The sequence below is a fragment of the Furipterus horrens genome, unplaced genomic scaffold (assembly GCF_987537825.1).
Source record: "Furipterus horrens unplaced genomic scaffold, mFurHor1.1.pri manual_scaffold_4, whole genome shotgun sequence".
Classification (NCBI taxonomy): Eukaryota; Metazoa; Chordata; class Mammalia; order Chiroptera; family Furipteridae; genus Furipterus; species Furipterus horrens.
This window is the reverse complement of record NW_028327174.1, coordinates 10,715,042-10,741,960: the sequence shown is the minus strand read 5'-3', so window position 1 is coordinate 10,741,960 and position 26,919 is coordinate 10,715,042. Positions and strand designations below refer to the sequence as shown.

At 48.9% G+C, this 26,919-nt stretch overlaps 1 protein-coding gene across 4 annotated transcripts in view; it reads right to left on the bottom strand.

Moving 5' to 3' along the window:
- Positions 1–26,919, bottom strand: part of LARGE1 (LARGE xylosyl- and glucuronyltransferase 1) — a 522,466-nt gene that overhangs the window by 86,542 nt on the left and 409,005 nt on the right. For all 4 annotated transcript variants that reach the window (XM_090272547.1, XM_090272549.1, XM_090272546.1 and 1 more), the window contains exon 10: positions 12,524–12,679. In XM_090272547.1, coding sequence (XP_090128673.1) covers positions 12,524–12,679 — 156 coding nt within the window. The remainder of the gene's footprint in view (positions 1–12,523; positions 12,680–26,919) is intronic.

Genomic DNA, 26,919 nt, shown 5'->3' with positions numbered 1-26,919 from the left:
ATAACACAAGGATTTCTCTCTGGGGGGTACGCGTGAGGACCAGATGAGCTGAAGGAAGTCAAAATGCTTGGGGAACAAACCAGGCCACAAAGATGCACATGCAGGATGCTCCCAACACAGCAAAAGACAACCAGAAAAACACCTCATAGAAAACAGACCAAAAGGAACACATTACAACATTAACAAAGCTTTCCTCTGAGTGGTAGATTCGCAGATGACTTTTATTGGCTTCTTTCTGCTTTTCTACATGGTCTGCAATTTTCTCAAATGAGCAAATGCACGTAAAAGCACTCTGCAAACTGTAGAGTGCTACACAAACCTAAGCAATGTAATTACGATTACATTATGGACCTTTTCAAAATGTAACCTAGGACTGCTTATTGCGGACTACATGGCTGGTGCTACCACAAGAGGAAGACTGAGCAGCCTGAGAATTGCCTACTTTCCACCAAGGGTACTAGTGATCTCTCCTGGGAGACGCTGAGCTGGAGCAAGGGCTTTCATTAACAGACCCCACTAGTTAGGCACTCCACACTTCAGCCACGGGGGGGGGCGGCGGGGGGGGGCAGGGGGCTCCTGACAAGCAGGTCCCAGAAACAAAAGACAGATCCTTCTGAGATAAAATGCATTTGCTAAATTGCTTCTTTGGGCAGCCAGCTGAGGCAAAGGGATATACCTGGGCTTCGGGGAAAATGGCCCTTTAAACAGTTGGTGTTATTTTCTTCCCATCCTTCCGGACAGTGGCCTGGATTGCCCTGAGCTACCAGAGCTCATGGCGGAGGCTTCAGAGCGGTTGGAAGCGTGTCCCTGGGCTCTGGTTGAATGAATGTCTGTTCAAAGTCAGGAAATACCCGAGAGAGAGATTACGGGGATCACTGGAAACTGAGACTGAGCCCTCTGACACGCATTTGCTCTGTGACCTTGAGCAAGCCATTTTTGCCACTCCGAAACAAGACAAGGCGTTTGGGCTTCATAAAATAACTCTGAAGGATCACGCACTCCCTAGGCCAGGTGACCTGCTGACAACTTTGCAGGCATGTTCTCATTTAATACCCACGCCGACTCCACGGGTTAGGGGGCCACTGTCAGTCCTGTCTTACACACGAAGACGTTCATCCCCTGAAAGGGTTAGCCACTGGTTCAAGGTCACATGATGAGCAAACTGAGCAGCTAAGGTATTTCCTCTAGGTGGATGTCCCCTGAGTCTTTGTAGGTCATCAAATCACTAACACCTTGTTAAGACCTCTGAGGCTTTTCTAGTTCTAATGCCAGAGGGTTCTTGACTGCAGAGGACTGACTGCGTGTAGTCCCCGCGGGAGCAGAGACCTGCCCCGCTTGGCAATATTCACATTCTCCTTCCTTCCTGGGGGAACAGCCAGGCTGAGTTCTGACCTTCCTACAGTTCTGGGTAACCGTGTGAGCAAACCCTCCGTGGTCAGCAGAATGTGGGCAGATTCTGGCTGTTCCAGGAATGACATTCAAGACTCAGTCCTCACTGTTAGCAGGAGTTCAAGGCTCCGTGGGAGGTGGAGCTACAAGATGGATGGAGTCTGGGATCGCGGAGAAAAAGCCACTTGCCAATCAGGAACGCTCGTGTGGACTTTATGCGAGTCATACGTTCCTAGCATGCTGAGCCCATTTTATAATTGCTCCCGGCACCTTAACTCACACACGCACTTGAACTCTTCTAGGCAGTAGGGGATGGAGGCCGGGCGCAGTGGACCAAGGAAGGAGTCCCTTTGAAGTCACCCATTTCTTCCAGGGACACCTGTCCTTCTCATGCCTTGGCACGGTGGAGGGAAGCATCCGGTGGGTAAAACAACACTCAGTAACGCTTTCTACATTCAGCTGACTTTCACTTTTTAGTGGCCTTGGCGTCATTACTTTGCCTGCTCTTCCCTCTGTCTGTGTGGGACAGGCAGGCTGCCATTTTGCCTTCAGCTGCCGGAAGGGAAGGCTGGGGCTTCAGGAATTTGCTCAGAGAGGCTGGGGTTCTAACTCTCATTTCCTGAAACCTAGCTCGGGGCTCTCTCCTGTGGTTTCCACGAAGCAGTTAAGTTTTATTAAGCCACACAGGTAGAGAAAGATTACAAGCTCACTGGTTGCCTGCTGTGTGTCTTAATCAATGAAGTTCCAGGAACCCAGAACACTTTTTACTGGGGGCCACGTTCACGCTTCTGTGCGGAGGAGAGGCATGGGGTTAGGTCTGCTCAGCGGAGATTCAGAGAGATTCTGCTCGGCTCTACCTGCGCTCCGAGGAAATAAAGAGGAGAAAGGCCTGGTCTCCATCCTGTGCATCAGTATTAACTTGTACCTCACACAATTAATAGGCCCTTATTTTATCCCAAGTCCTGGGCTAAGAATGAGGAAGGAACCGCAGGCTTTGTACTTAAATTGTTCACATAGTCTGGGGCGGGGAGAACAAAGAAGTACGTTAGCAATTCTAATACAGGACAAACTTTCTTAATTTGGGGAGACATGTGTTCTGTGCCACGCTGATCCAAGCTCCTGACCTGTCTTACCTCATATGGTCCCCAGTAAGCCTGTCGGGTAAAGCTAATTATGACTCCCATTTTACAGGTGGGAAAACCGAGGCTTACAGAGTTTAAGTGACGGCCTGAGATGTCACAGTTACTGTTCCGAAGATTTGACATGAGGCAGCCTTGCTCCAGAGCTGCCCCCTGTGTTCTGAGCAAGAAGCCAGTTAGCGGAGGACGACGGGGCCAAAAGGAGAAGAGAGCAGGTGGCAAAGGCCCAGGAGGGAGTGTCTAGCACATTTGGAGATTACAGGCAGAGCCTAGGGGTGGGGAAGAGAGACGAGTGCAAGCTGGAGCCGGACAGGAACCCAGCAGACAGGCCAGTGGCGTGCCCGGCGTGCAGACATACCCACTGAGTATCTTGATCCCGTGGCCCCTCCCTGCACCTCCTCCCTCAGCTTCCCAGGCAAACACCGGGATCCTTCAGGCTCTGGAATTAATGTGCCTGTGGAAGGTCACTGGAGGCCAGCCTTGGGCAGCAGCTCGCCGTCTTCGGCTCTGGGCACTGTCGGCCAGGGGACAGACGCCCACGGTGTGATGAAAGAGCTCGTGACATGCGGCTCGCACGTGAGAGCAATAATACGTTCTGGCTTGTCCCTGGGGTTTCTCTGGGATACAGCTGTTGCCACGGAGCCCATCTGCTTCCTGGCACTGCTGTGCACAGTGGTGCTGGCGTCTGTATGGAACCTGTTTATGTGTCTTATTTTTAACTTCTAATTGAGACATGGTGAGGCTGCTGCCTTTTCTTCTTCGCGAGCTTAGGGTCAGGGAACGGGGGCCCTGCAGGTCGCCCGCCAACCTTGTAGCTGAGGGAGTGGAGCTCAGAAGCCCCCCTCTCGAAGGTGAGGCAGGGATCTTAGAGCCTCTGGAAGGGAAGGGTCCATGCTAAGCTTGTAGCCAATGTACTGCTCATGGCCTGGGCTTGTGTATGACCATTTTATAGGTGAAAAAACAGGCTTGTAGAAGGTGAACGTTAGGCCCAGTGTCACAGCTCTAGTCCTGGGGCCAGGGTGTCTGCTTTCAAGGATAGGGAACTTTCTAGCACACCACAAATATGTCAAGAAAAGGACCGGAGCCCTGACTGGCATGGCTGAGTGGGGTGGGCATGGCTGGAAAGTGAAAGGTCACCGGTTCGATTCCAGGTCAGGGCACATGCCTGGGTTGTGGGCCGTTCGTGGTTAGGGGCATGCAAGAGGCCACTGGTTGATGTCTCTCTCACACATCAAAGTCTCTCTCCTTCTCTTTCTCCCTCCCTTCCCCTCTCTCTAAAAATAAACACATAAAATCTTTAAACAAAAACAAAAAAGGACTTGTAACACATAATTCATTTGTTCAACAAAATTTTCTGAGCACGTATACCAGGTACCAGGCTGTCTTTGAGAAGCTTAAAAACATATTGATGAATAAAGCAGATTGAAATCCACAGAGTCACTGAGCTTCCATTCACATCACGGGGAGACATGACCAACAAAACAAATAAGTCAAGAACATGATATACTGATTGGTGATAAGTGCTATGGAGAAAAATCAAGAAGTTCTGGGATCCACGGCGTGCTGGGGGAGGGGACCGGGATTGCAATTTTAGAATGGGGAATGTTTTATTTACTTAGAGAGAGGCCGCTCAGCCACCAACCTGCCCCATGATTCCAATTTTCTCAGCCTCCACGTACTCCTTGATGAAACGGAGATAATAATAACCACAGGGTTTGTGGAAGAGTAAGAATGATTATACAAGTGAAAACAACTAGGAGAATCACTGCGTGAGCTGTAGTTATGCTGTTCATTTTAGCTATGGAGCTGCATGCCCTTAAGAAGCGGGGCCTCGGTCTGTCCCTTCAGTTAAGGCAGACCTGGTTTCAAATCCTGGCCCCACCGCTGAAGACCTGTGTGGCTGGACAAGTAACTCAGGACCTCTGAGCTTTGCTTGCCTTAGCTGTCAAATGTGACTCTCCTGCCCATCTCCCTCCATGGTGGTGACGATTCTAGTGGTATTTCCCTTCCTCTTTCCCTGCAGGAAACCTCCTGTTGACAAAGGCCAGCGGAAGCAGAGAAAGGTCTTGGAATAGCACAGAGTGCTGGCCCACTGCAGGGGAGACTAGAGGGACTCCTGCCTGGGGCTTCAGCATCTCCCGCAGCATCGCAGCATCGGCTGCAGACTGGTACTGGGTCCCTGGAGGGCTGTCTTGGCTAGAACGCTGGGGCTGGGACAGAGCCCAGAGAGCGCAAGTGCGGCCATTCATTAGTGGTGTCTGCTGTGGACGTGGGATAAGAAAGCTCTATGTCTGCAGACACTGTCTGTTGACTTACAATTCCATATAAATGCGAAAACTCATTGGTGTCCGATCCTTTGTTTCACTTTTTCTTCTTTTTTTTTTGCACTTTTTGGACATCTGCTGTTTCATAATTTAACTTCTAACGTGACAGTGGAGAATTCTTTCACCATCGGTCTTTCCAACTTCAATACCCTTGGTTTCTCTTTTTTTGGCTGCCAGGGTAAGGAGGAACAGGGACGTGACCGCAGAAAGGGCTGTTCTGAAGCTGACGAAGCGGAAGTGACAGCTGTCAGAAAGGAATCTGCAGAACAAGCAGCAAACAGGCCAAGGTAATTTCCTGCCAGGATAAACAGCTTCCTTCCTCCTGTGGCCAGTTCCTTGCCTCCCCACAGCCCAGCCTGCTCAGTGCAACCTCAGTCAGCGGAAATTGTAAATTGAGTTTCCTATAATTGGGTGACTTAAGGGCGGGCACGTACTTCAATGAGATTTCCACCCAAATTGGTTAAAACATATATATTTTAATGGTTTTGCATTGAAAAAGGTAAACTTTCTTCCCCTGGAGAATTCCCTTAGGTGGGGCAAGGCGTTCTTGATGATAAAGCATCACTCTTCAAGTCCCGTGTTAGAGAGACGGGTGTGTTTTCAAAACACAGTGTATGGGAACACGCTACACTATCCACCACGCTGTCAGGGACCACGGGGGGTGTCCTTATTTCGCTCAGGAGGACAGGACTCAGATTAATGGGTTCCTTACAGAAGGGAAGACTTCAGTTCCACACGGGGAAGCACGGCCTAGCATCTGGCACTTTCCAGCAGTGGCGTGAGTTGGAGGTGGTGAGCTCCCCGTCTTGGGGAGGATCCCAGCAGAAGCCAGATGCAAGCCTGTTAGGGATGCGTAGAAGGATTTTTGCATGGATTAGTGGGTGGAGGATATCTGTGATTATCCAACTGTGTTCTGTGGAGTCCTGGGGTTTCTTGGATACGCTGCAGGGGCTGGGGTGCTGAGGAAAAGGGGGAGAAATGCTAAGATATGCAATTCTAGCCTCCATGGCTATTTCAATCAAATAATAACAAAGGCCCCCAGATGCTTACTGCATCACACAAATCACCTTTCTGGGTCCAGGGAGGGACGCCTGGACGCACCAAGGTGGGCAGAGGCGACCGTGTCCCATCAGCTCCTGTCATTCTGCACCACTGTGTGTGGGGCTGACGCCTTCCAAATCCAACTCGAAAACTCCCAGCTCCACACAAAGAGATGAATTCGCCAGCTTCCTGAATTTCTTTATTTGCTTGTCAGCCAGGCCACCGAATGGCCTCTCCTTCCTACCTGCAGTCCCCTAATTGGCGGGAAACTTGCCAGGGACTATGTGACCCAGAGCAAACGTGACAGTCCTCATACGGTTTGGAGACAAGAGTTCTAAGCAACTCTGTAGGTTCTTCTCTCTGCCAGGCCTTCCTAGAAGAAAGGTTAACAAAACCTGAAATCCGTCTGCGGGATGACAGATCGTCATCAGATTGGTTGGACACCGTGGTTTGTGAAACAAACAAACAAGCAATGAACATGGCGTTCCTGGCGCCGAGTCCTTCTTTGCTGGTGATTGAGCATAAAGCATCCACGAAACACTATGACAAAGTTATCCCTGTCCCCATATATCAGATGGCAAACCTGAATCCCAGAGCATTCATATGACTTCTCTAAAGTCAAGTCATGCGACTATTATAAGTGATCTGGGATGACGAGGACGCTCCCAGTCTTATCACCATCATCACCGCCCCATGAAGAAATTATAATAATGCAAAAAACCCACAAACAACAACAACAGAAAACACACACACCTGTGTGCACTTCATGCTCTCACATTGCCCGCTTTCGAGTCTGAATGTGCCCACTCCCATTTACCTCTGGTCTCCACTGCCTGAGCTGCTCCCTCCCTGCCACAAAGTTCACTTTCCATACCTCCCACTCTTCGTCACCCTTTGGATCTCGCCTCCTCCAGGAAGTCTTCCTGGATCACTTTCTCCTGGTGAGTGTAATGTCCTTCTCATGTGCTCTCAAAGCACCACCGCCATCTGGGCACTCATCACACTGGACAACAACCCCCCGGCTTCTCTGCCTCCCTCACTAGACACGCACGGTGAGAGCCGAGCTTGGATCTGCAATGCTCCCTCTGGATCCCTAGTGCTGAGGCTGGCAAATGTTTGCATGACTATCTGTCGAGTGGCCGAACGAGTCTTGAGGAGCCCTTTTTCATCTGGGACCTGCAGTCCAACGAAGAGGTTCCGGACTTTGTTTCTCTGAGACGACCACCATCTGTGTACCTGTCAAAACACTAACAGACACTTCCCGCCAAGCTGGGCGCATCCAGCTGTGGGCCAGAGCCAAGATCGTGCCTTTTTCCTCTGGTTGTGTTTGCAGATGACACCCGATGCTGCAAAGGACCAGGAGGTGGACTCCCTACAGAGGCGTGGTTCCAGGGGTCCGAAGCTGCAGACCCTCTCCTTGTCCCAGCCCTGCCACTGCGGGCCAGCTTGCTGGAGGGGCCTGGCTGGAGCAGGGCACAGAGACCTGCTGTCTTGATTCTTGAGTGCCACTTGCCCCTGATCCCGTTCTTAGTGCCCACAAAACAATCCACCTATTCTCTCCCTCCCCCTCCCCACGGCTGCTGGCCTAGGTCACAGCCCCAGCGTCACCTTTTTGCCTGGGATGAGGCAACAGTCTCCAAGTGCTCTCCCTACCTCCATTCCATCCTCTAGACAGAGTGATTTTTCTCAAATGTAAATCTGAGCAAGATTAAAACCGTTCGGTGGAGTCTAAACTCCTCGGTGCAGCCAAGGCTCTTCTGATCAGTTCATTCTTTGCCCATCTCCCAGCATGCCTAGCAAACAAAGGCCCAGCTCAGTCTCTTTGAACTCTACTTAAAAAAAAAAATCCTCACCCAAGAACATGTGTATTGATTTTAGAGAGAGAGGAAAGGGGCGGGGGGAGAGAGAGAGAGAGAGAGAGAGAGAGAGAGAGAGAGAGAGAGAGAGAGAGAGAGAGAGAGAGAGAGAGAGAAACATCAATGTGAGGAACATCGATCGTTTGCCTCCTGATTGCACCCTGGCTGGGGATCAAACCCACAACTTAGGTATGCAGCCTGACCAGGAATTGAACCTGCAACCTTTTGGGGTACATGACGATGTTCCGACCAACTGACTATGGCCAGGGCTGAACTCTGCTTCTTCATTTGCTCTGCCTTTCCCTGGTACTGTTACAGAAACAGGGGTGTTCCAAAAAACCCCAGAGTTTGAAGCTGGGGGATGCGGAAAAGGAAGCAGCTTTTAGAATGCCTCCACATGCCTGAGGCTGGTGGCTAGTGTCTTTTTTTATGCAAAACGGCTTTAATGCATCCAAAGCCTCAGTTAGAGGGGAGGGGGCTTGAACCAGGGGACGGTATGGAGAAAGCACACAGAGCCTGCGTGAGGTTCTGTGAATGGTCAGAACTGGTTACCGTACCCACTGCATCAGAAGACGTAGTCAGGGATTTAAAAATAAGCGGCAGACATTTTAGCCAGGCTGACCGTGCGGATTTGACTAAGGCCGAGGCTGATTGTGTGCATTTGACTAAGGCTGAGGCTGACTGTGCATTTGACTAAGGCTGAGGCTGACGGTGCGGATTTGACTAAGGCCGAGGCTGACTGTGCGGATTTGGCTGAGGCTGAGGCTGACTGTGCAGATTTGACTGGGAACAGACTGACCATGTGGATTACAGAAGGACTAACTATGCAGTTTACAAGGAGGCCAAGAAATCACGAGGTTCTGGATTAAAAGCTGGTGGACCCCATAACACAGACGAGGTCTCCCCAATCAGAACTGAGTGATTGGCAGCTACTGGTAAAGCTGAACTGTGTTTGGAAAGTAGGGAAAGGGTTTCTCTGACTTTTCTAAAACTAGCCTGGTTTGGTAGTGGGGAGGCAAGGATATGTGTTTATGGGTGTTTTAAAGAACATAAGACTTAACAACAGAAATCCACAAATAACTAAATCTATATAACTGTTAAATAAACAATTCTTTTTCTTTTCACTAAACTCTGGTATTGAGAGTTATAATTTTGGCAGAGGGCAATCGGGCCCCTAACTAAAGAGCCCGTGGGTTTGTTTTCCATTGGAACAGCCCAGGGGTTCTGTAACAGTACTTCATCCTTTTCTCTTAGGTATTCGATTCATTCAATAAATATTTATTAAGTGGATACTATGTGCTTTCTTCCATTCTGGAGGAGGGGACCTCAGAGGTGAACACTACAGGCAAAGCCTCTAATCTAAGAGCCTTATACTTAGGAAAAAAATTAAGAAACAATTGTGGACAGAGCAATATACTCTGATGAAAGGACAGAGAGGGACAAAGGGTCACTTGAGGCTGAGGAGGGTCAGGGGAAGTTTCTGAAGATGCCACATCTGAGATGTTTACACACCCAGGGCAGGGTGGTCCAGGCAGTGGGCGAGCAGGCGCAGAGGCCCTGTGCTGGGCGTGAGTGAGCCAGGACGTAGAAGGAACAGCAAAGGTGGTGAATGTGGCCCTTGGGGCATCAAGGGCAAGAGTGTTCGGGAGGACGGCTGTGGTGAGCGAGGGCTCACAGAAGGTCGCTCTCTGGCTCACCCTCCTCCCTGAACCTGAACGGACTACCCTCTAGGCATCTCTGTCACGTAGTACAGGTATAGGGACTGGGCCAGCTTCTAATTTCAATCCCAGCACCCTGCACGGTGCCTGGCAGATGGCTGGCACTCACGTGTGTTTGTTGAGCAAATAAAGGCAATCATGCATTCTGGGAAGGACCACAGGGGACTCTCCCTCCACACCCTACTCCCATGACCCCAGAGGGGATGGATGGTAGGAAAAGCTGCTGAGTCATTTATAAAGGGAGCCCCACTTTCTAAGACACTGAAAGAGACCAAGGAACCCCGTGATGTGATGAGTAATTGATGACTTCATCCTGCAAGGCTTTTTATTTGAGCCTCTTGCATGGAGGGAAAAGAGAGAGAGGTAGAAGAACAGTTTTTATTTAGCGTCTGGAATAAAGTGCTGAACGGGCACTCCAATGTTGATGATGATGACAAATACTGACTTGAGTAAAGAGAACTGAAGGGAAAACCAAGAGAACACAGTGTTGGTTCAAACCTCTAAGTGCTTCCCAGCATCTGAGACAGTTCAAGTGCATAATGGTTTTCTTTCCTCTGTGGCCAGTGCTGTAAAAGGGCAGGCACCGAGAAAGGCATCCAGGGTGATGCAGAGAAAAAAACTGGAGCTAGAGGGGACGCTGCTGTGACTTGCGGGTCAAGTGACAGAGAGTAGGGGTGGCCCTGTGACCAGGGCCAGGTGAGTGCATGACTCCAGACCTCCTACAGGTGGCCTCCCCTGCCGTTTGGGAGCCTAAAAGGTTTCTCATGACATCCAAGATAAGAGTATGAATAATAATAACAGTAGTACAACAAAATCCGGACGCTTTAACCTGGCCCACAACATCCTTTCAGTCTGACTCCTGCCTACCTGCTGCTACACTCCACCTGCTGCCCTCTGTCCCCACTAGCCCCTGGGCACACGGACACCATCCTTCTGCTCCTCACACCAAAGCTGTCCTGCCCCCAGGGCCTTTGTACCTGCTACCTTCTCCCCCAAGAAGTACTTCCTTTGCTCCTCTTCTTTTTGTCCCCTCTAGCTTCATTGAGGTATATACTTAGCATACAGAAAGTTGCACCTAGTTAAATTACACAATATGATGACTTCGTACATATGTATATACTCAGCACCACCACAATCAAGGTAACAGAGCTGACTCACCTTGTATAACTGTAGCTTTATGCTCACTGAACAACTCTCTCTCCCCTCTCCCCTCATCCCCTGCAACTACCATTCTATTGTCTATTTCTCTATATTTCACCATTTTAGATGCCTCATATTTGAGCAATCACGCAGTATTTGTAATTCTGCGACAGACACTTTACGTAGCGTAATGTCTTCCAGGCCCATCCATGTTGTCACAACGATAAGATCCCCCTCCCCTGCCTTTTAAAGGACGAATACTATTCCATCGTGTATAAACCACATTTTCCTCATTCATCTGTCAGGGGACACTTAGGCTGTTTCCCCCTCTTGGCTCTAACGCCACAGTGAACAGGGGAGTGCAGATATTACTTCCAGATCTTCATTTTGATTCCTCTGGGTATATACCCCAACATGGAACTGCTGGATCATAAAGCAGCTCTGTTTTTAATTTCTTAAGGAAACTCCATACTGTTTTCCACAGTAGCTGTGCCGACTGACATTCTACCAACAGTGCCCCGGGTTCCGGTTCCTGGGAAACTCTTGTTATCTTGTGTTCTTTGATAATAGCCATTCCAAATGCGCGAGGTGATACCTCATTGTGGCCGCATTTATATTCCCCTGATCCCTTGCTTTCTAAGGGTGGCTCTTTCTTGTATTATATTCAGGTCTCAGATGAAATGTCACCTCCTCAGAGAAGTCCTCCCAGACCCCCCAAAACCAATGGAGCTGCCTGACTGACTGCTCACTAATATGTCGCTATGTAGCACCTGCCACTGGCTGACAATTTCTCTTGATAGTTTGTGTAGTGATTAATTGTGTTTCCCCATTAAAATATAACCACCATGACAGCAGGGACCATTATCCTTTTTTTTTACTAATATTCAGGGCTCAGAATAAGAAAACCCTCAGCCAATGTTTGTTGACTGACTAAATGAACCAATTACTTCTGTGTCTAAGACTAAGGGCCAAGGAAAGGGTAGGGAACAAATATTTATCAGGCATCTAACACATGACAGATGCTGATCCAGGTGCTTTACATTCAATTTCTCACTTAGTCTCACAAATCCCTGTAACAGTTTTTCATCCCCATTTAACAGTTCAGGAAACTGAAGAACAGAGCAGTTGAGTAACTTGCCTGAGGTCACACAGGTGGCAGCTGGAAGGGATAAGAACCAGACCCAGGTCATCCTTACCCCTACATTCCCTGCTTTTTCTGCTACAGTGTGCTGCTGCTTCCCTGCATCCTGCTCCTCAGGACTTCAAATCAGTCTCAACTTTGCTTCTTGCTTGCTGTGTGACCATAGACAACCTGCTTAACCTCTCTGTGCCTAAATTTCTGCAACTCTAATTGGGAAGGAAGAAGGGGTTTCTATGAGTACCTGAGATATAACATACAAAAACAATTATAAATGATGAAGAAATAAGAAAATATAGATGTTAGCTATGCCTGTGATCACTTAGCTAACGCTTTCTTCACCCCTGCTAACCCCTAATGGAGTCAGTTTCTTATGAAAATCTTTGGCGTCACCCCATGCACTAAGGACACTGAATGCTGGGTCTCCCATGGGGGTGTCATGACAACAAAGACCTCAGAGCTTCCTGGTTGTGGAGAGACCCTTTTTCTGTTGATTCAATAGTGTTTTTGCTCATTCTGATTCCTCCGCCTGGAAACTCACGTCTGACTTCACCTAGCCCGGGCCAAGTGTTGCCCCTCTGCATCCAGTGATGAGTGTGGCGAGGATCTGCTTACGTGCCCATCTCTCCCACCAGAGAGTGGACTCCCACCTGGGCAGTGATGGCACCTGCTCATCACAGGCATGCCCAGAGCCGGGCACAGAGCCTGGCACACTGCAGGTCCTCGCCGACCAGCAGAGAGGCCGCGCCCGCGCTGCCAAACCCTGAGAGCCACTTACATTTTCACTGTTGACATCAGCTTCACTGGGGCAGCCGAACAGTTCCCGCCTCAGGAGGTTCCCGTCATACTCCAGGAAGGTCAGGTAGAGGTTGCGGAAGAACTCCACGTGCTTGTTCTTCACCCGAAGTTTCTTGGGGGAGTTCCAGTGAATGACCTGGCAGGGCATAAGACAGTGTCAGGCAGGGGGTACTGCGTACTTGTAGGAGGCACAGCTGGGCGCTGGCTTAAGCCTCATTTCTGGGCTTGCCTATTCATTCTCATTCACTCACTCATTCGTCCATTCACTCATTTGCTCATTCATTCACTCATTCATCCATTCAGTCACCCACTCATTCACTCACTCACTCACTCATTCGTCCATTCACTCATTCGTCCATTCACTCAGTCATCCATTCACTCACTCATTCGCTCACTCATCCATTCACCCATTCATTCATTCACCCATTCACTCACTCACTCATTCACCCACTCATTCACTCACTCATTCGCTCATTCATTCTCTCATTCATCCATTCACTCACTCACTCACCCACTCATTCATTCACCCACTCATTCACCCACTCACTCATTCACTCATTCATCCATTCCCTCACTCATTCATTCACCCACTCATTCACCCACTCATTCATTCATTCCCTCACTCATTCATTCACCCACTCACTAGTTCATCCATTCACTCATTCACTCATTTACTCACTTATTTGCTTAACATTTACGGTAGACTAGTTAAGAGCAAGGGCACTGAGGTCAGACTGCCTGGGTTCAAGTCCCGGATCTGCTCCTGGGAGTCATTTAATCTTGGACAAGTTACTTAAAAAAAAAAAAAAAAAAAATCTCTCCGTGCCTCAGTTTCTCCATCCGTGACATGGGAATTAGTAACGGCTTCTGCATGTGCCAGTGCACACATTTTCATCTCTCAGCCCCAAACCTGCTCTGTGATGCTGAAGCTGGGATTCTGCAAACCCTTTTCCTGCGTTGCCAGCTGCCCCCTGCCAGGCGCTGCCAACGGGGCCCACGGGAGGGAGGCTGAGAGTCTTGGAGGAGGAAGAAAGAACTCGCTCCTGCCTGTTGTTTCCTGTTCCTGGGACTGTCACCCCACCTCCTGTCTTCACACCAGCAGTGGCACTTCCTTCCTGTAGCAGCGGCTAAACCCATTTTTGCAGTTTTCCCAGCACTCAGAACCAGCCGCATCCTCCTCCCATCTCTGCCCAGTGTTGCTGCATCTGGAGTTGCCTGCTGACCCACTCCCCCCGCATCTGCGGTCCGGCCCCACGTTACAGAAATGTTACAGTAACGGCCACCTCTGCTCCTCCTGCGCCAGTGATGGGAACCGTTCCCTGCAGCTTTCTATTTTTTTTTTGTTGTTGTTGTTGTTGTTACCAAGTGAACACTTTGTACCTAGCTATCATTTTTTAGAGATCCTCTATTCAAATAATTGGTATGGTTTCTGCCTCCAGCCAGGACTGACGGATAACACTGTCTCATAAAGCTGTTGTGAGAATCAACTAGATACTATGTAAAGCCTGTGAGTACTGCCTGGCATAGGGTGAGTGCTCAGGAAGGGCTGGATCTGACTATTAAGTGCCCACCGGGGAGCAGGTTGGGGGACGACCAGAAGCCCTTGTTGGGTGCCTGCCCCTGCCCCACGCACGGTTGGCTGGGAAGTCGCACCCACCAGCAGGTAACAGAGGGTGGTGATGGAGGGAGGATCAGGGAGAAATGGGAGTTGTAGACTGCTCTGGGAAGCATCATGGAGATACCTGTGCTGGGGCCTGAAGGGGAGTGGGAGTTTCCTGGGGAGACGGGATGGCGGGGGACATAATCCAGGCAGAGGGAAGACACGTGGGACCAAGAGGCTCCTCTGGAAAATAAGAAGTCGCACACTGAGCAGCTGGAGCACAGGGCGATAAGGCTGCAGAGGCGAGTGGGGCGAGATCCTGGCTTTGGGGGACCACGTTGAGATTGCAACAATAGATGCATCTACAGGAGGGGGCAATGACCAACTCGGGGTTTTAAGAAGATTGCCCTGGTTGTAATGAAGATGTCAGTGGCGGGGTGGGCGGGTGAAGGTGGAGCCAGGGACACCAGGCATGAGGCGGCTGTCATTTCCAGGGGGCACTGCTCACCCCTCTACTGGGGAGCTCGGCTATCAGTTTTGCATTCCTTGTCTGTTTAAAAATCCTTCTGATGACCCTAACAAGCAATTTTAAAGAATAAGCTGTGGAGAAGTAACTTGCCCAGGACCGCAGCGCTGGTAAGTGCTGGAGCCGGGATTCCAGCATGAGTTTGAATGCATCTGATTCTAAAGCCCATGTTCCTTCCTCAACACCATAGAGAACAGGTTTTAAAAACTCCCCTTTTCACGCTCCCTCACATTCCGGAGGAAACAACCTAAGTCTCACCTTTCACTCTCTATGCCCCAATGTCCTTGTTGTCCCCTCCCCCGGCAGTGACACGGAGCAAAGGGACTGAGTGTCCAGAGCTCAGTCGCTTCCGGCTCTCTCCTCTGCAGGAGGGCGCAGGGCCTGCCATTCAAAGAGAGGTTGGAAGTCCCATCGCGTTCTGCCCCTCTCGGGATCCCATGGATGTGCAGCAGGGACAGCCCTTGAAGCTGGCTGGATGAATACTGGGCAACCAAGCCCCTCGCTCATGGCACAGCGAAGAACAGGACACCTGTTAGGCCCAAACCACATCCCTACCTGCCTACCCCAGCAATGGCGTAACTAACAGCAGAGCAGGAACTAGGGATGTCAGACCAGCCTAGGTTCAAATCCCAGCTATGCTCCTAGCTGTGTGTCCTTGGCAGCTTGTTTCATTTCCTGGGACCTCCGTTTCCTCATGTGCAAAGTGGGGATCAGTCATCCTGACGTCACCAAGGAGTTTAAGAGGATGGGACAAAGGCCTAGCACAGAGCTTGCGTGCCAGGGTGGCCCCACACATGTGGGTTCTCTTCTCCCCTCCGAGACGGGGCCACCAGCCTGGACTGCCCCCGTTCCCCCAGCCTTCTCCTCCTGCCAGCAGGAGGTGTCTGCAGCGACGAGGAAGGAAGTGGGCATTTAGGCTTCAGGAGAGAGCAGAAGGGCCGGCCAGGCAGTCCTCCCTGGAGTGAGGCCACCTGGCGGTGCTTGCATTTCAGGGAAGGATGAACGGGAAATACAAGGTTCTCTTCCCGTGCCTTCTGGAGGGTGTAAGAGAGAAGATGCTCCTCTAAGACTACACCCAAGCAGGCACGAGGAGGACCTGAGCCTGCATTAAAATAACTGCACACGAGCGGGTGCCGCTCACGCCCAGCGGGGATCACGTCTTGTTGCGAAAGAGTCTGGTGCTTGCCGCGCACTGAGGCAGTGGCGAGGCCGAGGGCTGTGCCCCTGACTCAGGAAACGTGGGCTTCCTCAACACGGAAGGACTTCAGGTGAGAATGAGGGCTGGCCCCTGAGTCCACAATCTTAATTACTGGGCCCAGATCCGCTCCGCTCTCTGCAGAGACGGTCATTAATTCCTCCAAATAAGCCCACTTGAATCCATTGGTTTATTTATTTACTTTTTTTTCGAAATCATACTTGACTTGCCCACATCTCCCAGCCGGTAAGTTGCGGAGCTGAGACACGAAGCCAGCTCGAAACCCGGAACCCCAGCCAGGACCCTAACCACAGTTAAGTACTGTGTCACCGGGCTGAGCTCTGCATGGATGAGGAGAGGGAGGCTTAGAGAGGCTGCCTGCCCAAGATCACAGGGGTTGGGCGAGAGCCAGGACGAAGAAGACCTCGTCTCCTCCTGTCCCCGCTCCCAGGCAGCTGGGTCTGGGGCATCGCCTACAGGCAAAAATGCTGGTGTTAGAGAAAAAGCAGCAAAGGTGACAGGAAGGGAGAGCAAGTAGGTAATGGGGTCACTGGCAGGCCAATGGGGTTCTTTGAAACTATCTGCAACCCAGTTGCTTTGTGTAGGTGAGCCCACTCAGGGACTATGAATGTATATTCAGATGTACCCTTTTTAACTGGTTTTTAATCATCTGAACATGGAATACTCCATCCTCTTGTGCCAGTCTTGAGAGAAGTAAGTAATAGCTATTGTTTATCTAATAACTCATCATATTGTAGATATTAGGCCAGGGTTCCCATTGTTGTAATTGTTGTTGTTGGTGTGTGTGTGTGTGTGTGTGTGTCCACATTCAATCCTCAAACAACCTGGTAGGGCTCTTTCTATTATTATCCCTTTGCACATGATAATCCTGAGGCTCAGACTAGCACAGGGTCACTCAGCTAGTAAGCTGCCAATTCTAATATAAAATCAGATCTGTCTTGCTCCCAAATCTTTCTGCTCATAGCACATCATTCATTCAGTCAGTCAGTCAGTTAGTCAGTCAGTCAGTCAACAAATATTAAAATGAGCACCAACTCTATGCCACACACTGAGAGGGGCTATGAATACAGAGATGAACCCAGAAGTCATTAAGTAACTGTCCATTTGAAATTACAGGTATGTCATGAGCTTTTAAAGAGATGTTACAGAGATGCTGCTAGTGATTGTCTCTGGGCTGGGCCAATGCCAAGTGTCAAGCAGCTCTGGCCCAGAGGGAGAAGGACTTGCCCAGAGTCACCCAGCAGAGGGACCAGTGGTGCCTAGCTTCTGTCTCCCAGGCCACCCTCCTTCCACTAAGCCAAATGCCTGTCTCTGAAAATCTGACTTGGAATCACTATTGCTGATTCTTTTGATCAGGGCTTGTCTGACCACAGAGAAATATCATTTCCTGCCCTGTGAGAGACAGAATCACCCAACCTTGCTGACTTGGGGGCAGCAAGCTGGTGGTGTAGATGACATTTATTGATAAGCTGTCACACAGGAGATGGAGACACATAGGATAACGTGCCCAAAATAGAGTTTTGGAAAGAGCTGGTAAATACGAGTCTCCAAACTTGTGGTAAAAACCTGTCATAACTTATTCCACTTGCTGAGGCACATTAGTGTAGTAATAATAATAATTATTATTAGCAGCTAACATATATTGGATACTTGCTATGTGCCAAGCACTGCTCTGAACACTTCACTTGACATAGCTCAATGATCCTTTATTCAACACTGTAAGTGACAGTCTCATTATGCCACCTTACAGATGAGGAAGGCGCATAAGATTTCCCTAAGTTACACAGCTAGAAGGTAGAATAGTCAGGATTTGAACCCAAGGAGACAGAAAATTAGGAATCTATTCCTCTTATTTCTCCCATGTCTTTAAACATTAAATGGCTTTGTTTCGATCAATGAACCTGAAATTTACAGAAGATTATGGGATCAGGAATAAAACCTGCTTTTCCCTGCCAAACACAGAAACCCATGCATCCCTGCTACTAACTGCTGTGGGTGATTTAGCACTTGCCAGAGACACAAGCTGAACCCCCAGCTCAGCAGGAAGCAGAGGCGTAGAGTGCCAGGTGGACTACCGAAGCTGGCAGGCACCAGGGGCCCCATGGGTGTGATCTAATTGGATCTGAACTATCTGTAAAGGCTGAGTGTATGCGCAGACTTGGAGTCCGCCTGCAGCAAGCCAGAGAAATTGATGGAAATTGATCACTGTCCAGGAAACTTAAACATCATCTGGGAAGACAGGGGAAGTCAACAAGATTAAAGGAGAAATGAGAGACTCTTTCACCCATCAAGGGCACAGGACTATGCATGTCGAAGATAGAAACAAGACGTCAGCACAAGGACAGGCTATGGGAAGAGTTCGGCCAAAACTTCAGCTTCTTAAGTACTCAGAACCCAGAGGGTTCATAAAAATAATTCGTGGTGCAAAAGTGTTAAGAAATCAGACTGTGTGCAAATGCCAGGTGAATAAGAACACGGGCTTTGTGTCTTCCAAGTTACTGAGATACAGGGTGTTTGGAAAATGGGTCTTCGTCACAAGACCTCCGCTGACTTTCTCTGTCTCACAGGATAACATCTATTCTCCTTGGCCTGGCAGTTACAGCTGTCGCAAACTGGCTCCCCACTACAACTCCAGTGCTATCTCCAGGCTAACAAACTTCCTGGTATTTCTCAAACCCATCTTTCACGACTCGGTGCCTTTGCATATGCTTTCCACCCTTGCTAGAATATCCTTATTTCTTTTCTACCATGTGAATGCCTGCTCACCCTTCATAGCTGGGCTCAAACACACTTATTTCCAGAACAAGTGGCAGAAGGTTGCCTCCTATGTTTCTCTCTTTCCACGCCATCCTCCGTTTCCAACAGAACATTGATGTCGTTTGTAGTTGCAATGTTCCCAGGCCATGTGAATGGCTCATGATCCATTTATGATCTAAGCCAATCATGATGATCCCACTCACTGATTTTCCAGACTCCCTTGCAGCTAGTAGTGCCAATGTGACCCAAGATTCCCCAAAAGGATTCATGGAGAAGCATGTATTTGATTTCCTAATAATAAATAAGGTGCCATCCTCCTCCCACCCCATTCACCTTTCTGTTGTAAACAGAGATGTGATGACTGCAATCATGACAGCCATCATGTGACTGCAAGGGAGAGATCAACCAAGAATTTCAAACTCCCTATTTTATTTTTAGCCTCTACAAATTAGGTATTCTGATTCTCATTGTAAACACTCCTAACATAACACCTGAGGCGGTTGCTGTCCTTCCTCAGTGCTCCAGATGCCTGCATTTAACCTTATTAGAGAACTCTTTGCATGCTCTTGCGATTATTTATTTACATGCCTGCACCTGTCATCATTGGAATGTGAACTTCTGGGTGGGCAGGGAGCAGGACTTAACTATTCATCCTGAGTGCCACAGAGCCTGGCAGGTAGTTAGCATTCAGTAGCTGCCCTTTGGTTAAAGAACAAAAATCCTGATGATGACTTTCTCAATAATCCTCATGTTTTGTCTGTCTACAGCAGGTCAGTTAGAAAAGCCCTATTAATGTGGGCTTTAGGGTAGAGAAGCACATCCCCCTCCTCTTTGTGTAAGGGCCCAACAGCTTGTCATTTTCTCTTGAAGGAGTTTGAGTTCCCTCTGTTCTCCCCTTGTTTGGTATTTCAAGGAGGAGGACAAGGCACAAGTCCCTTTCTTTGTCATCAGGATTCCAACGAACAGTGGAAAGGGACAGGGACAAGCAGACAGACCCACATGCCTGTCCCAGCTCCGACTCTTTCCAGCTGGCTGGCCTGCACTAAAGTCACAGAGACAGTCCCACACCTGGAAAGGGGACAGAGCAGCAACTGCCTTGCAGTCTGTGGTCGGGGTTGGGACGGAGGGAGTGATGCCCATGAAGGCACGGCATGCGTGTTCGTCAAATTACAAAAGATATCTCGTTTTAGACTGCCTGGAACAGCCACCTCACCAACGAGGAAGACTGGATGGAAAACTGGGTCTTGAGTGGAAAGGAGGAATAAGAAACAAGATTTAACCCTTTGAGTGCCACTGTCACTGTGAGTGAGGCTGACAAATTTTCCCAAAAGTGCCAGCGTCACTCCCAGTGACTTTTCTCGATGGCTATAAAAGTAAGTCACAATGGAATAATTTGTACTTTACATTTTGTTCTTTTTGTACCTCAGGTAAATATATTGATATGATTTTTTCTCATGTTGATCCAAATTCCAAATTACGCATGGCACTCAAAGGGTTAAAATGAGGGATGGCAAACTGTTGCTGCCTGGGGCAGAGAGGAGTGTGGGTACAGATGATGTAGCCCAAAGAAGAAGGCCTGCCAGGGGCACATCCATCCTAGATCTCCAGGAGAGGCCTAAGGGGGTGCCTATCAGCAAGGCAGACACTTTATGTTGGTTCAAGATACTGGGCAGAGATTGGAGAGAGTTATAGCCGGGAAACAAGGCAAATTTCACCCTGGTTCTCCCCAATTCTGTTACCCGAACAACTGAATGTATTTGAACCTCTGTTTTCTGATCTGTTAAAAGGGAACAACAATGCCTGCTTCAGAGGGCCAATGAGATAAGAGAGATAAAGGGGCCCACGGCGGAGCCTGGGGCAGATGGTGCTTGGTGCATGCGCGTCTCTGAAATATCACATACTCCATTCCCACGGGCTGTTCTCTAAAGCGATGCTGTGCTTCAATCTCTGTTTACAACCTGGGCTATTGGCTCCTTGAACGTGAGACCTGTGTTTTGTCCAACGTTGTATGCCAGGTGACAGCCCCGGTCACCTGTGCTGACTGCCAATGGAATCTACACCAGTGTTTTCATGTCCTTGTCAACTGCTGGACTTTCTAACCCATCCTCCTGCTTCTCCGCTCTTGAGCCTGGCAATACCAGGAAGCAGCTGTTACGTAAAAACAGTGTCCCTGAGACTCAGACTCCAAGCACTGGTGCTCTGTGACTCCTTCCTTTTTTGACTTGGGTCTCTGTGGCTTCTTGGTTTTTACGACTCCCAGGGGGGAAAAAAAAATCCTTCCCAGACAAAAAGGCACCATTGCCCAGAAGAGGGGAAGAGAACATACCAAACGCAGCAGTTACTTAGGCCCCTCGGCTAGAGAATGGAGACACGTGGGCCAGTGCTTGGGTCCAAGGCCCAGTTCTCCATCTTCTCATTTTTTGTCCTGTCGTCTGTCACATTTATTTCCCCTGTCTGAGGAGTGGAGGTTGGGGAGTGGAAAAAAAATCACGGCAGAAAATGAACACCTTTGATAATACTCAGGACCAGGAGGGTCACGAATCCCCCAGAAGACCCAGCTACATTCTCTAAAGCTCATTATGTTCACTGTTCTGGGTTCTTTTTTCTCTATAAAATGGGGGTAAAAATCAGTTTGAGCCGGGGGTAAAAAATTCTATTTGGATTCTGGCATATGTTAAGAATCCCTGATGGACTCCTGACAGCAGGAAATGGGGATCAGTGTAAGACTCCTCCGTGGGCGCTACCCAAGTTCAGCTTCTCTGTTGATGCCCAGGCTGCAACCTGTGGCCCACAACAGTCCTTTATTCTTCCTCTGCCTATGGAATTAATTCCTAAGGCTTTACTCACATTGCACGGAATCCACAGTGGCCTCCGGGGGAGTGTCTCTGTTGATCTCAGGACAAGGTGGAGAGAGCGAGGCAGGTTGCACCTCTAAAGACAGGCATGTAGTCTTTAGCTGAGGAATTCTACCAAAGCTGGCTGGGGAGCAGCTGGGTGTGGGATCCAGGGGGATGTCACCCATTTGTCATCATGTCAGCAATGCCCTTGGAGGTGGGCACCACGCGACTCACTGCTCGGAAACTCCGGGGAAGGCAGCTGTGCTTCGTGGTTCCCGGCAGGCACCTTCCGCAGTGGCCTGCCCCGGCCTCTCTGTGCTCGGCGCAGTTCCTTTGCAGACGGACCCTGCCTTCTCGCTGTGATCCTAACAGCGCGATTGGTCACGCTGACCTTCCAGAAGCATGGGCATGTGACTCAGGCTGACCAGGGAGTCGTTTCTGAGCCTTCCTGTGCACACAGACATGGGTTCAAGCGTGGGCATGTGTCCCATGAAGGGTCCACGCAGTCCTCTGCAGAGTCCTTGAGAGAAAGAGGGCCTCTCTCTTCTGCCTGCGACCGAGCTCGTCACTTCCATGACCCTGCTTAGTTCTCTTTACGGCATGTTTACCACCCAAATGACCCATTTAATCGTGGTTTCTTCTTTCATTTCTGTATTCTGCATTCAAATATAAGCCCAGGAAGGGCAGAGTCTGGACCGTCTGGTAGAAAGTGTGCACTATATAGTTGCTGAATAACTAAGCTCTACATACTGGCTGGGGGTGCTGCCAGAAGTCACCCTGCCATAAAAGAAAAGTGGAGGGAGGAGGGGAGAGAGGGAGAGAGAGAGATCTTCTATGACATTTGAGCACCCTTATGTAACTGTGCCAATGCAGAGGGTGTGTTAGAGCACCCTCAGATATTGAGATGTACTGGGGTTTAAATGTGCCTGGGTAAACTGTTCTATCAATTATACTAATATCTATTTTTAGTGTATTTAATAATATTAATAATAACAATAATAACATCAAACTAAAATAACCTTCACAAAATGAACCAGAGGCTTAAAAATTACAACCTAAAGTATAAAATAAATATACGTGAGTCCACGTGGAAATCAATGATTAATAAATAAATACAAATGGGGGAAAGAGACAGATCTCCTTCTCACATCGGGAGGAACCTGGTTCCCACACACGACATCACTCGGGAGGCCACGTCATCCTCCCTCGGTTAAGGGGGTGTTTGCCAGCTTTTTCTCCTGTAAAGTTACTGTTTTTCTTTTTCATACATCACTTTTTGGAAGTGAGTCACTACATCCAAAGGGGTGGATGTAGAATCTCCATACATTATTAGGGGTCCTTTTGTCTCTTTCTAGAGATGGCCGTGTACGTCATCTGTATGTTGCATTGTGTGTTCACCACCTCAAGTCTCCTTCCGTCACCATTTACCCACCCTTTGCTCTCTTCTGCCTCCCCAGCCCCGTTTCCCTCTGGTAATCACCAGTCTGTGTCTTAGGGTTTTTTGTTTTTTGTTTTTTGCTTAATCCCTTTCTTTTTTCCCCAAGCTCCCCAACCCCCCAGCCCTCTGACAGTGGTCAGTCTGTTCTCTACATCTACGATTCTGTTTCTGTTTTATTTGGTTTGTGAGCACCAGCTCAGCGTGGCTACGTAAGATATTAACATTAGGGAAAACTAAAATTGGATGCGGGGGGTCAGGGGCTCTCAGGATCACTTTTACTGTTTTTCTGTAAGTCTAAATGCTTCCAAATAAAAGTTTATATTTACAAAAAACGAGTCCTCCAAAGCAATGGCAGGCTGAGAAGACCAATAACACCAGCTCATGAAACTCGCAAGAAAACAGCTGAGCTAACACCTCTCCTCCCGTGAGCGCTTCCTTGGTTACTTCACCAAGTACAGAAATGCCTGCCTAATTAGATCTGACAAGAAGCTGGCAAAAAAAAAATTAACTTCTCGAGACTATTTCAAATATGGATTTATAACCACTATTGCTACGAAAGAAGTTCGCCCCAAACGTGTACTGTGCCTTCAGATATCACCTAATGTGAGTACCACGATGCATGAGTAGCAAGACACTTAAAACCAGAGCACCTGGAAAAAAGACGCCAAGCCGCCACATTTCTGGGTGATGTTTAAAGTCTTGTGTGATAGCCCTGAACTTTATGTTTCACTAAACCCCACGAGAAGAGGTTAGCAGTCTCTTTGGAGATTTCATACATAAAAACGAAGGATAATAAAATACAATAAGGAAAATGCTTTTTTTCCCTGCCTTGGCAAAAATGTCTGGGAGGTGCACCAAAGCTAATATGATAACACAACCGAGTAAATTCCTATGTCAGCGAATATTACGGGAAGAGTAATAGAAACGAAGGCTGAAGGCCCGAAGACACTAGTATTAGAGCCAAGTACACGGGAAGGACACAGGGTTCTGACATGTGTCAGCTTATTCTATTTGCAAAATTCTGTTGAGATAATGAAATACACAAAGAACAATTTTTCAGTGAGCAGTAAAGGAAAGATGGTCTGGAGAAGTCATATTCCAAACAGTCAATTCCCATGTTAAGGAGGGTAACATGTATAAAAATGTACGTATGTGCAATCACTGAAGGTGCCATCGCTTTAACTGGAATAACTGAAGGATTCCAAGTAAGGTGATGGAGCAAGTGCCCCGTATTGAACTCCTTTATTGGATTACTGATAGGCGATCGGGCAATAAAGCACTTGAAGCCAGCATGCACGAGTACTCTGGGATGTCATTAATTTGGTTAATTTTATAAAGGCAAGACTGAAAATATTATAGAAGTTTTACAAAGCTTTCTAAGGACATGAGGAATGACCATGAATATCTGTGCAGCACAGAGCTTCCCGGGGGAAGCCATGGCCAAGGACTCCCAGTAGACGGCACATGTGAAGATGATTCACGCATTTCTGCTTGTAGGAAAAAGTGGTTCTCAGTGGTATGCAACTCACTTTTCGGGAAAAAAAATACACTCTTATAATCTGAGCCTCCCACATAAAAGTGGTAGATTGGAAAGTAACTACTTATAGAAAGAACCTGTGATATAGATAGAACTTTTAAGAAACACATACATGAAAATGTTTCCATCATTATGGGATTCTGGGGTAAAAAAAAAAAAAAAATGATGTGAAACCTATCAAAACCCTCCTTCCTACACACTTAGCAACATCAATGGTTGGACGCCCAGAGCCACCGTCGGCAGCTGTCCGTCTCGAGAGACGATGGTGTAGCTTCTTAAGAGTCTATCTGCACCGCCGAGAATGGCTGTGCAGTCCGACTCGGGAGTGACACGGTATCTGTCTCCTCCCGTGTTGAATCGACATCTTGCGATGACGCTGGAGTGTCCTCTCCAGTGAAGCTGAAGCTACAGAGCCTCGAGAGATGATGGTGTAGCTTCTTAAGAGTCTATCTGCACCGCCGAGAATGGCTGTGCAGTCCGACTCGGGAGTGACACGGTATCTGTCTCCTCCCGTGTTGAATCGACATCTTGCGATGACGCTGGAGTGTCCTCTCCAGTGAAGCTGAAGCTACAGAGCCTGGGCAGGGTGATATGGAGGGTCTGCTGTTGCCCATGCAGCAGACCCCCCCTCTCTTCTCAGCTGAAGGGTCCAAGGGAAAGACGGAGTCAATACAGCTTGGCTTCAGGTGCGCCGCAGGAGTTGCCGGTGTTGACTACAACGTCAAACCGCCTTAGGGACTCTGGCTCCGGATTTTCTGTCGGGGTTTACTCCCTTAGCCTTTCCCCTGAAGAGGTATGCCGCAAGGCAGCGGAGGTTTTTTGGAATCAGAGTTTTCCTTCTCTGATGTGCCCTGACTGGAAGATCGAACCAGCGACACTTAGCTCGCAGGCTGACGCTCAATCCACTGAGCCAAACCAGCCCAGAGCCACCAAATACTGCTTAATTGGTGCTTCCTGCTCTCAAAATCCTTTCCTCCTGAGCACGGCCCAGATTATTCAGGGACCTGTTTCTTACAGTGGGCTGCTAAGGAAGCCGTCCTTCAAGGGATGCCATGGTCAAACATGTCTGTGCTGTGTGTCAACATAGAACATGTGTGCAAAATGCTGGGATCAATAGACTCAATCAAGTTGGCTTGCTACAGGACTTTCTTCTGCTGTATTTGGTATAAATCGTACACAGAACTCCCCGCTCCCCAGCTCTCTTCTGTTTTAAACAAGTCCCATGAACAGGTCTCTTAGAACTACTTGGATGCATAACCAAGAAGTGCCATTAGAGGGTGAATTTCCAGGGATCATTTTCCTTCTAGAGTCTTGTTGATGTTTCCAGGAATCATGGCATCTGAGCTTTGTCAGCTACGGGTAACAAAGCCAATGATGGGCAAGTTAAATTAACAGCACCCAGAAGAGTTAAGTTCTGAAAATCCCCAAATGAGCAAAGAATGGATGCATGCTGAGGAAAGACAAGAGATTAAAGCTTAAATTACCCAAAGTCCTCTCCGCTGAGCATGTCATTATCCAGCACAATATGGGGGAGCCTGACGAGGGTCCACCAACCAGTGCTTAACCTCTCTGGCGAGCCACGCCCCACTTCGAGTCCCTACTTTCTGTCTGTGCACTGAGAGAACTGAAACAGATGAGGAAGAAGAGCCCTAGTTACACGTTTTTCCCACTGGCTGACCACAAACGACTCTGAGAGAGAGTGGGAATAATATCAATGTATTATGAATAAGAATACTAGGCTCACTCTGGCTCGTTTAGCTCAGTGGATTGAGCGTCGGCCTGCGAGCTAAGTGTCGCTGGTTCGATCTTCCAGTCAGGGCACATCAGAGAAGGAAAACTCTGACTCCAAAAAACCTCCGCTGCCTTGCGGCATACCTCTTCAGGGGAAAGGCTAAGGGAGTAAACCCCGACAGAAAATCCGGAGCCGGAGTCCCTAAGGCGGTTTGACGTTGTAGTCAACACCGGCAACTCCTGCGGCGCACCTGAAGCCAAGCTGTATTGACTCCGTCTTTCCCTTGGATCCTTCAGCTGCGAAGAGAGGGGGGGTCTGCTGCATGGGCAACAGCAGACCCTCCATATCACCCTGCCCAGGCTCTGTAGCTTCAGCTTCACTGGAGAGGACACTCCAGCGTCATCGCAAGATGTCGATTCAACACGGGAGGAGACAGATACCGTGTCACTTCCGAGTCGGACTGCACAACCATTCTCGGCGGTGCAGATAGACTCTTAAGAAGCTACACCATCGTCTCTCGAGACGGACGGCTGCCGACGACGACGATGACTAGGCTCACTACATGTCTCCCAGCCCAGTACTGACTGTGTTCTGCTTCCCATCCCTTTTAATCTTCACGTCTCCTCTAAAGTGGTGACTCCTTCCCAGCTTTCTCCGATGAGAACACTTGGTCAAGAGAAGGTAAGGAACCCAACAACAGCCCTTCGGCCTGGCCCACGGTGGGTACTCCGCA